Genomic DNA, 11,765 nt, shown 5'->3' on the forward strand with positions numbered 1-11,765 from the left:
AAATCTGTCATAGAAAATTTATTCAGATAAAAGATTTTAAAAATCAGCCTGGCAGAGGTGGCAGAGGCAGGTGGGTCTCTGTAAGTTCAAGGCCAGCCTGGGCTACACAATGAGTTTCAGGACAGCCAAAGCTACACAGAAAAGTTCTGTCTTGAAAAACAACAACAGACAATTTTAAGATGAAAACAGTTAAGAGCAGGCAAATTACTGTGGGCCTATGACTTTTCTGATTGATGGAAACCTGTGTTTATTGAAATGACTATTCTGAGGAGTGCGGAGTAATGTTTAAGGATGGTTTTGTGTGTGTGTGTGTGTGTGTGTGTGTGTGTGTATGTATGGATGAATGTATTTTATATAGATTTGCTCTCTCTATATATATCTCGCTGTCCTGGAGCTGACACTAGGCTGGCCTCAAACTCACAGAGATCCTCATAAATATCCTCTTCCTGCCCTGCCGCAAGTGCAAGGATAAAAGGTATGTATGCACACATGCCCTGCTGAAGGATAATCTTAGCAGAGAAAAGGATGTTATGTGTGTAATTAGAACAGGTACCAGGCAAAGGTGTATATGCATAAAGACACTCCACATGGCTCTGGGTGGGGCCAGATTGGATCAATGGGAACAGTAAAGACTTTTATCACTGTTGGCACAACATTTAAATGGAAGAATCTTCTAAGATATAACAACATTCATTAGTAACTACAAAAGGGGATGTGTGTGCTAAGGTGGTGGCCCTTCACTTGGCCTTCTGCTGCTGTTTGGATCTGAGTTGGTCACAAAAGTGACATTGTTAGGAGGTGACAGAGAGGATAAGGTTGGGATCAGTCAGAGTCTTAGGCCTTGGGGAATCCATCAATTCATCTATCTACTTCTGTTCTTATGTCTATCATCCAACCATCCACTCTTTAATTCATCCCGCCATTCAGTCATCATGTATCTGTCCAGTCACCCATGCATACAAATATATATTCATGCACACATTCAACCATTCACCCGTTCACCATCGGTCCTGTATCCATCCCCTAAGGGGATGTAACCTAGCCTGTTCCCCTCCTCTTCATTTTTCTCAATGTCATGACCATGGAGGGTACAGCTTAGCCGTATGCTGTCACCACAATACACTGTCTTACCAGAGTTCCAAAAGCCACACACTGAAACCTCTAAAACTCGGAGACAAAGAATGCCTATCCTCTTTTAAACCTATTGTCTCGGGCATTTGATACAAAGATGGAAAGGTGACAGATGTAGGCATGTGTTAAGAATCTCCTGAGAAATCTGATTTTATTATGTATGGTAATCAGGGTCTCAGGCTAGTTTGACCCCTAGCACTGCAAACAAAACATGCTGAGTCCAGCATCATTTCCATAACTTGACATTCCTTTATTCTATGGTAGTGTGCTGCTTCAGTCTATGGTAGGGTGCAATTTCAGTCTATGGTAGGGTGCTCCGTCAGTCTATAGTAGGGTGCTCCTTCAGTCTATAATATGGTGCTTCTTCAGTCTATAGGAGGGTTCTCCCACCAGCATTGAAATCAAATGAAACAAAAAATTAAGTAAAATCAAATAGAATGAATGATCAATACTAGATGGTCATAGTATAATACCTGTGGAGTCAAGTGATAGCCTCCTCTAGCTCTGGTCTTCTAGCATCCCAATATTATCCCTGGGAACTGTTGGTCCCAGGGGTTCCAGGCTCACCCAATGATACATAGTCTAGTCTACTTGACATGAGAATTCGTCCTGCTTCTGTGTTGCCAGGATTAACAGTGTCCATCAAAAATTGCCATTTCCATCCTCCTCCTACTCTGATGTGCAAGAAAACATGGAAGGTGGGCTGGGAACACAGGAGCCACCTACGCATCCAGCCACCCCCTCCCTCTCTGGAAATTCCCATACAGACTGAGAGTTGACTCATGTCAGATCCTGCTCCACCCACCCCACATCCTCATCCCCACGTCCTCTAAACACAAGGACGAAGAAAGGAAGGATGTCTAAACCAGGAACCAAGAAAACATACCTGTCAGCATCTGCCACATTTATGACGGTGACTCCAAGATCAGGAGAGGAAACAATAGCAGTGGGCTGGGGTAGGGATCGGGTTGTAATTGTGTCACTGGGTGAGTGTTTTGCGGTAATAAGAATGGGATGCTCAGTCAGGCTTGTAGTAGGAATGATGTCATATGTGAACACATCTGAAGAACATGCAAGAAGACAAGGGAGGTGGATAGATGAATGGGTGGATAGATAATGGATGGGTGTGCATATGGGTTGGTGGGTGGGTGCATAGATGGAGGGATAGATGAATGGATTGATGGACAGATGGACAGATGAGTAGGTGAAGAGAGATGGAGCTGAGGAAAATGAAAGCAGCCATCCAGGAAGCAAGTTTTTCTTTTGCTAAAATTCAAAGAAATAGTGTAAAGTTATCCTGAGTCAGAAGCAGTAAAAAAGGAATGGAAGGAGAAAATTGGAGGAATGGAAGGAGAAAAGAAGAGACTTCTTGAGCTGTTTGAGTTGTGAGAATTCTTTTGCCTGCTGCTGATCACTCTCAACCTGCCCCATCCTCTCCCTGAAACCGTTCTCGCTACCTCTGTAAGTCACGTCACTCTCAAGCTGTCCTTTACTGGATATTGTGACTGAGATCCATCTTGTCTTTGGCACACACACTCCTTGTTCTCAGGAGGCCTGTTCCTTCCCTCCCTGCCATCCCTGACACATCCACTGTTACTCCCTGGGGATGTAGAGCCCTGCAAGGCAGCAACTCCTCCTCAGAGAATTCAGAAATTCACAGTGGGGACTTGTTAGTGCATGATCCCTACTTAAATGAGCCTAGAGACTTGTTCCTCATAAGCAAGTGTCACTTCAGGTCTACTGAGGCAGGGTCTGCATTTGACATAAGGTCTTCATATGGTTCCTGCCTACAGCAAGACCTATGATACATAGTTTAGAAGCATGTGCGAGGGGCACTAATGGCATCTTGAGAGGAGGAGGGTAGATTGCAAGAGGCTTCCTAAGAATGTAACTTCTAAGCAGACATTTGGGAAATGAAACCCAGCTATCTTCCAAGTCTACTGTTCGTTCACCCTTTACTGAACCATGTACCCAAGGGAATCCATTTATAGGAGCTCACACTTAGTACTGGCCTGCAATGGACCTGTGAAGATTCTGGGAGAAAGCCAGGCTGCTAGAATCTCTGTCTTCCAATGTATCCTTACCTGATCTAGCTCTTTCTACACACCCACAGCTTGTACTCTGTAAGCCTGAAAGGATTGGTGAGCTATGTAAGAATTGGTTTTCTTCAGAGCTCGGATAGACTTGTGTCTTGTCTTGTTTTTCAATTGTAAGAGCCACATGATATATGGCTCATGGAACTCAAACTCTGTAAATTATCCCTATGTGTGCACACACAAATTGTCACGTGAGTGTGGATATACACATGCGAGGGTGTACATGCATGTAGAGGCTAGATATCAACCTCAGGTGTCATCCTTCAAGGTACCTTACTTTTTGAGTCAGAGTCCCATCTTTCTCTTGGAATTTGCTGAATCAGCTAGGCTGGCCGGCCAGTGTCGCCCCAAGGATGTATTATTAGTGTAGGCCACCACTACTGGCTTTTTAACGTTAGTACTGCGGGTAGAACTCACATGTTGATGGCAGACTCTGTACTAGCTGAGCTGTCTCTCCAGCCATACCTAGACTACATGTGACTGTGCCACACACTTTTGATACTTATCTTAGTTAGGGCTTCCATTGCTGTGAAGAGACCGTGACCATGACAACTCTTACAAAGAAAACAATTAACCAGCCATGGCTTACAGTTCAAAGGTATAGTCCAGGATCATCATGGAGGGAATCACAGACGTGTGCGGGCAGACATGGTGATGGAGAAAAAGCTAAGAGTTCTACATCTGGATCCAAAGGCCGCAGGAAGAGGGAACCTATCTTAGAGCTGTTTAGCACCTGAAACCTCAAAGTCCACCTTCAGTTACTTCAACCTCCTCCAAGAAGGCCACACCTACTCCAACAAGGCCACACCTACCTCAACAAGGCCACACCTCCTACAAGTGCCATTCCTTCGAAGCCTATGGGGACCACTTTCTTTCTTCTTTTTTAATTGTGGGAAATTATTATTTTTATTTTTAAAAGATTCATTTATTATTATATCTAAGTACACTGTAGCTATCTTCAGATGCACCAGAAGAGGGCGTCCGATCTCATTGAAAGAGCAGACAGTGCTCTTTAACCACTGAGCCATCTTGCCAGCCTGGGGACCACTTTCATTCAAACCACCATAATACCTGTACTGGCTAGTTTTGTGTCAACTTGACACAGCTGGAGTTATCAAGAGAAAGGAGCTTCAGTTGAGGAAATGACTCCATGAGATACAACTGTAAGACATTTTCTCAATTAGTGATCAAGGGTGAATGGCCACTTGTGGGTGGGACCATCTCTGGGCTGTTAGTCTTGGGTTCTATAAGAGAGCAGGCTGAGTAAGCCAGGGGAAGCAAGCCAGTAAGGAACATCCCTCCATGGCCTCGGCATCAGCTCCTGCTGTCTGACCTCCTTGAGTTCCAGTCCTGACTTCCTTGGTGATGAACAGCAGTATGGAAGTGTAAGCCGAATAAACCCTTTCCTCCCCAACTTGCTTCTTGGTCATGATGTTTGTGCAGGAATAGAAACCCTGACTAAGACAATACCTAATGTCTCTCCTGCATGGAATGGACCTGGGCTCCAAGCTTGGATGGGGCTGACCTTCAAGTACCCACTTAACCAACTGTCTAGACAGCATGGAGAGGGCTCTGTTGAAGCTCTGAGCATCACAGACAAATGCAAGGATCCTGGCATCTCTGCAGTTTTCAGAATGAGCTATGACGGGGTCTGGGGACCAGTGGAGGTTCCAGGACTGCCATTGCAAAGCTCACAAGTTCTTGATTATTAATAGTAGATCCAGGATGAGGGTCACATCTCTGACCCCTGAGTCTTCCTCACTGTCACTCAGGGATTGCCTCCATCTACTCTGAGGTCTCTGTGTGCTGAAGCCCACCTGTCCTGGAGAGGGTTCTGATGTAATTACAGGCAAGGGACAGTCAGGAATGGAAGGCTGTGAATGCTTGAGGGAACTTTAAGATTCTTCCAGATTAATGGTGTAGGAGGGATAGCTCAGCAGATGAAGACTCTCACTGCCAAGCCTGATGAACTAAATTCAGACAAAAGAACATTTGCATGTCCACCATAGCCTGAGCATGTGCACACATACAATTATAATGGCAGATTCCTGTCAGCAACAACAGCAAAACTATTCAGATAAACTGGCTCTTACCAGTTTCTCCCAGACACTAGCAAGCCTGGGTCCTAGGGTCTGCTGCAACCTTAACAAGCCTGTGGCCTTGTACCTCAGTTTTCAGCTACTAGAGCAGGCATTCTCAAACTTCCTAATGCTGTGGACCTTTAATAATAAGTTCTTCATGTTGTTGTGATCCTCAATGATAAAGAGATGTCATTGCTGCTTCATAATTGTAATTTTGCTACTATTATGAATCATAATGCAAATATGTGATATGAGACCCCTGTAGGGCTCTTGACCCACAGGTTGAGAATGTCTCTACTAGAGGAAGCTGTTTCTTGAGTCCTCTTCAACTCTGGAGCCTTGCGACCCAGGAAGGCTGAGAGCCACATGGAAGGGGAAGCTCACCTTTTGACACCACCAGTTGGATACCTCTGAGATAAGTTATCCTGGTATTTGCAGCGATCCCACAGTGATAGATGCCCGAGTCACTCATCCTGAGCTTACTCATGGTGACAGTGAAGAAGTTGAACTTAGAAGACTGTAGGATGGAGAATCTTGGCTTCTCGGCACCTTTGCTGACCAAGGGGTAACACAAGTTGTCTATTTGCTTACACCAGATCTTCTCATCAGAGTTGTAGAGTGGATCATACATGCATGTCACAGAAACAGTCTTGCCCTCCAGTACTCGAAGTAACTCTGGGTTCTGTGTCCAGGAGCCTGGGAATAAATGCTTCCTGTCAGAGAGCCCCCATCCTCTGCAGCAGCAGGAGAAGATGGGTTCCCTTCTCAGGGAGAGACCCTCTGTGTGTCTATGCTCAGAACTTGTTGCAGGCAGCAGCTGGCCACAGCCCCCCATGTGCTCTGCCCTCCCAAGCACTGAGCCCCATTGTGCATACCTCCTGCCCCCTGCCCTGTCCTCAACCTGCTTCCTTCCCTCTGTCCTTGTCCCCTGTCCTCACCTGAGGCCAGGAGCAGCAGCAGCACTGGGGAGAGCAGGTATGTGGGCTCCCAGGCCATCACAGAATCCTCCTGAGCTGAGATGGGGAGCAAGAAAGGAGTGGAGCTCTGAGAGAGGAGAGCAACCCTGGGCAGGATTCAGGAGCCACCACAGCCAGTCCTGCAGGAGCTGCTAAGGAAGGCAGAGACCTCTGTGGATGAGAGAGAAGCTGGGCAAGGTCTGTAAGGTCCTGTGGATCCTCCAGCTACAGGCTTCGAGTCTAGGCCCCTGCTCTGAACTAGATAAAGTCTCTCAGAGACTCTGATCTCCTGACGCACAAGGCCAGGCCTGAGGAGGGCTGAGAAGGCCTAGGAGGAAAGTGAAGTAAGAGAATGCTCATTTCTCAATTCACCCACTTCTTCTTTAGCTTAAAGTCTCTGTTCTCCACCCAAGATGCACTCACGGAAGGTAGGTGACAGAGTCAGAGGCCTTATGGAGACCTGGCTAGAACTCTAAGCCCTGCTTGCCCTCAGGATAGACCCTTCCTACCAGCCTACCTGTCACATGTGGAACAGAGGCCATGAGAGGAAAGGAGATGGGCATTTATTCCTAGGAATGGAGTAGCAAGGGAGTGGCCAGGAGCCTGGTCACGGTGGGGGCTGGGAAAGCTGGGCATGAAGTAAGACTTCAGAATGGGGGAAGGGAAAGGGGAGCCCCAGGCCCTATGGTTACCCAACACACCTAGCTTCCCAACATGCCACACTTACTGCTAAGAATTTGATGTATTCGTTAAACATTTTAAAAATAGTTGTCACAGAACAGTGAGATGCTTCAGCAGGTAAGGACGCGTGCTACCCAGACTGAGAACCTGAGTTTGAGCCCTGTGACCCACAGGCTAAAAGGGGAGACCTAATTCCCAACAGCTGTGTGCTTGATTCCACACAGAAATAAAACTTAAAGTAAATAAATATGCATGTCAGTGCATGCGCTATGAAATATCAATAGCTACAGGCTCTTCCCAGTTATCAGATAAGTAAGGAGAAAACCAGGCATGATGGTGCCTGACTATCATCCTAGAACTTAGGAGGCAGAGGCAGAGGCAGGAGGATGGAGAGGTAAAGTTTATGCATGGCTACATAGCAAGTTCGGTAAGGGCTACATGAGGCCCTGTCTAAAAATAAACAAATAAATAAAAATAAAATGTAAAAGCCTGTAATAATGGGGAACCTTTAACAGGCAATGCAGTGCTTCACGTAGGATGCCAGGGGGCAAGGGCTGATGCAGATGTGCACAGGACTTGTGGAAGGCTCTGGGGAAGAACGGGACAGAGGAATGAGAGTGGTGCAGGCACTGGGGAAGTGCAGGTCACCTTGGGAGGAGGCCTGAGAAGTGGGAAAGCCTTTGATCAAGTTGGCAAAGGGATTCCAAGCCTTTAGATACCAGTTCAATCAGCCAGTGGCAAGACAGGGTGTCTAGGTGGGAGTTGGGCCTTGGCAGAGTGACATTCTGCAGCTGAAGGGCTAGCTAGGTGACTCCTCACCACTCCCAGCCTGGAACAGGAAGTCCGAGGATGCTGAGGGCAGACGTGCAGCATCCTTCCCAGTGAACAGAGCAAGGCAAGCCTTCTGCAGCCACTGTGTAAACTCTATGGGAGAGTGCACAACTGTGGCCACAGGGCTACTTACTCTGCTCCCTGCACATAAAACAACAAGCCCTGCGAGGGGTGGTCAGTCCCTACAGCCTTTAACTCAGGAGACTGTTGCCTCTCCAAGGCTGGCAGCTTCCCTGGCCTGTCTGGTACCCTAGCTGGTTATGCCCTTCCAAGACCTAACTATACATTGCTTATGGCTCTGCTGGAGCTCAAGAAAGAAAGGCAAGAAGAGGAATGAGCCTGGGCTGGGGTTTGAGAAAAGTAAGCCACGCAGGCTGCAGGAGCTGAGGAAATGGTTTCTACAGCACTCCTCTGTTTCCAGTGTCCCTTCCACTTGGGGCAGGATTAGAGGGAAAATCTCTCATGCATTGCTGGCTCATAGAACCCCACCCCTGTGTGAACAAACATGAGTGGGTGGGTATCATTTTCACACTCTCCTATCTAACTTCTCCTTCTCGGGAGACTTTCATGCACCCATCACTGGGGCCAGTCCCTTGCCTCCTCTGTCCACATAGCTCCTATAGCACGCAGCCTTGCCAAGGTCCAGACTGTGCAGTGTCTGTACCCATGTCTCTATAACCTCCTGCAGGGATCACCTACCTCCTGACAACAGCCCATGCTCTGGGCTACACAGAGAAACCTCCCCCATGAACCTGACCATCCTGGGCTTGCTGCATCTCCAAGGCTCCTCTCTCTGAAGCACTCAAGCTTGTCCTGCCTCCTGGACCACAGCGTCTGACCCTGTGTGAGGGTCTAATGTGTAAGCAACTGCTCTGTGCCTTCTCTTCCTCAGTCGCTGTCAGACTGAGGCCAGAGCTGGCTGACTTCCCTTCCCTGCCTGCTCTGCCTCTCTAGATGTTGAGCTGTGCTCATGCAACGGACATGTACATGGCCTTGTCCTAGAAGGTGGGATCCAGGGCTTCTCTCCCTCTTCCTGTCCAGAGGGGACACAGTATCAGAGAGGGACAGTGACTCATCGTAGTCACACTGATGTGAAGGGTACACTGGGGATTCGAACTCAGGCCTTGACCTCAGGACCATTGCATGTTAACTATTCACAAGGAGATCACACTGAAGAGGCCACTGCAGTGGTTTGAGTGAGATGTTACCCATCATCTCAGGCCTCTGAACACTTGGTACCCAGCTGGGAGAGCTGTTGGGACAGTTTAGGAGGAACCTTGCTGGAGGAAGTATGCCATATGGGGTTGGCTTTGAGAGCTAAGTCCTTACCCTACTGTGGGCTCCCTCTCTCTCTGCTTCTTGCTTGTGGACCAAAATGTGAGCTTACAGCTTCCTGCTCCAGCCTGCTGCATGCTGCCATGTTTCTCTGTCAGTGGAGTCTCATCTATTTAGGGACAGTGAGCCCAAATAAGTTCTTCCTTTTATAAGTTGCCTTGGTCATGGTGTGACCTTGACCAGAGGGCTTCTGTGCAGGTTCCTGATAGGGTAGATCGGCAATGATACAAATAAAGAAGGTAGGCCTTGTAAAAGTTGATGGCTTATTCCAAGCAAATTTATTAACAAGACCAGCAGTTTTTTTTTTTTTGGTAGGATTTGAATATTTTTACTAGTTTCTTTATTAGGGTTTAAGAATAATAAATATCTACAAACAGTTCAAGCAGGAGATAGGCTGACATTTGAGAGGCACTGAGGGATGATCAGAAGTGCTGACAGAGTCTCTTCTTGTGCCCAGATTATGTCTAAGATGGGTCTCAGCCAGCATTCAGATAGAACAGCAGTTTTTATGTGGCTTAGTGAGGGGAAATGGGACAGTCAGTGGAAAGCTGTCGTGCAGTAACATCAAGTCAGCAGGAAGCTAATCTAACAACATTGCCTAAAATACAGGATATCAAGTGTATCACAGACAGATTTCACTGTGGCATTCGGACTAATAACCACAGCTCCCTGTGGGGAGGTGTTTAGTTTAAAGGTCCAAAGCTTCCCCAAGGCCCTGGCACCGGGCTACTACTGACTTTGCCAGGGGTATTCTTGGTGTTAGATCAGGGAATACTCATCCGGGAAATGCAAATCAAAACAACCCTGAGATTCCACCTCACAACAGTCAGAATGGCTAAGATCAAAAATTCAGGTGACAGCAGATGCTGGCAGATGTGGTGAAAGAGAAACACTCCTCCATTGCTGGTGGGATTGCAAGCTTGTACAACCACTCTGGAAATCACTCTGGCGGTTCCTCAGAAAATAGGACATAGTACTACCAGAAGATCCAGCAATACCACTCCTGGTCATATACCTAGAAGATGTTCCATCTGGTAATAAGGACACATGCTCCACTATGTTCTTTGCAGCCTTATTTATAATAGCCAGAATCTGGAAAGAACCCAGATGTCCCTCAACAGAGGGAATGGATTCAGAAAATGTGGTCCATTTACACAATGTAGTACTACTCAGCTATTAAAAACAATGAATTGATGAAATTCTTAAGCAAATGGATGGATCTGGAGGATATCATCCTGAGTGAGGTAACCCAATCACAAAAGAACTCACATGATATGAACTCACTGATAAGTGGGTATTAGCCCAGAAACTTAGAATACCCAATATACAATTTGCAAAACACAAGAAAATCAAGAAGGAAGACCAACGTGTGGATACTTCATTCCTCCTTAGAATAGGGAACAAAATACCCATGGAAGGAGTTACAGAGATAAAGTTTGGAGCTAAGACGAATGGATGGACCATCCAGAGACTACCCAACCCAGGGATCTATCCCATAATCATTCACCAAACCCAGACACTATTGCATATGCCAGCAAGATTTTACTGAAAGGGCCCTGATATAGCTTTGTCGGGTGAGGCTATGCCAGTGCCTGGCAAATACAGAAGTGGATGCTCACAGTCATCTATAGGATGGAACATGGGGCCCTCAGTGGAGGAGCTAGAGAAACTAACCAATGAGCTGAAGGGGTTTGCAACCCTATAGGTGGAACAAACAATATGAACTAACCAGTATCCCCATAGCTCTTGTCTCCAGCTGGATATGTAGCAGAAGATAGCCTAGTCGGCTATCATTGGGAAGAGAGGCCCCTAGGTCTTGCAAACTTTATAAGTCCCAGTACAGGGGAATGCCAGAGCCAAGAAGTGGGAATGGGTGGGTAAGGGAGATGGGCAAGGGGAAGGTGTATGGAACTTTCAGGATAGCACTTGAAATGTAAATAAAGAAAATTTCTAATGAAAAAAAAAAAAAGATAAGGGACTACATTCCTTCTCCATACATTAGAACTGCGGGGAGAGCCTTGGATCAGCTGGATCCCAACAAGGGTGTTTTATCACAGCAACTGATAATCCAGCCATCATCATAGATCCCCAGCATCCCTGTGGTGAGGAAGAAGCAGGAGGAAAGGAGATCAAGGAAGTTGACAGTTACCTTTAACTGTCCACTTGACACAGCCTAGAATCTCCTGAGTAGAGTCTCAATTGAGGGATCAACCTGATCAAACTGACCTGGGACACATCTCTGAGGTATTGTCTCGATTGTTAATTGATATGGGAGGCTCCTGTCCACTGTGGGTAACACCATTCCCAGGGCAAGTGGTCCTGAGATGTATGAGAAAGCTAGCTAAGCAAGCTAAGCCAGCATTCAGCATTTCTCCATGGTCTCTGCTCCCTTGAGGAAAAGAAATCTCTAGACTTCAGACCTGCCAGGAGGAAATGTCCTGCTGCTCCTGCACCTTGACTATTGTGGGTATCACTGAAGAGTCATCAATGATAAAAAACATATAGCAAGTTGATGCCATGTCCTGGTGAAGTCCTTCAGATGCCATCTCTTCCTCCAGATGTTCCCCCAGGAAACAACATCCAGCTTAAATCGATTTCTCTCTTGGAGCTGCATTATTGTCAAGGTGGAATATTGTCTTCTTGGTCCATGGTTG

At 46.7% G+C, this 11,765-nt stretch overlaps 1 protein-coding gene across 6 annotated transcripts in view; it reads right to left on the reverse strand.

Annotated features, from left to right (window-relative positions):
• The window catches only part of 9830107B12Rik (RIKEN cDNA 9830107B12 gene), a 46,492-nt gene extending 39,889 nt beyond the window's left edge, over positions 1–6,603 (reverse strand). For 5 of the 6 annotated variants that reach the window (XM_017317514.1, XM_017317512.1, XM_017317513.1 and 2 more), the window contains exons 1-2: positions 6,247–6,603; positions 5,693–6,004 (exon numbers count right to left, since the gene is read on the reverse strand). In XM_017317514.1, the coding sequence (XP_017173003.1) occupies positions 5,693–6,004; positions 6,247–6,304 (370 nt within the window). In that variant the 5' untranslated portion in view covers positions 6,305–6,603. The remainder of the gene's footprint in view (positions 1–5,692; positions 6,005–6,246) is intronic. The other variant, NM_001177897.1, reaches the window with a different exon arrangement.
• Between the last annotated feature and the right edge of the window lie 5,162 nt (positions 6,604–11,765).

The sequence above is a fragment of the Mus musculus genome, chromosome 17, assembly GCF_000001635.26.
Source record: "Mus musculus strain C57BL/6J chromosome 17, GRCm38.p6 C57BL/6J".
In the NCBI taxonomy this organism is placed as follows: Eukaryota; Metazoa; Chordata; class Mammalia; order Rodentia; family Muridae; genus Mus; species Mus musculus.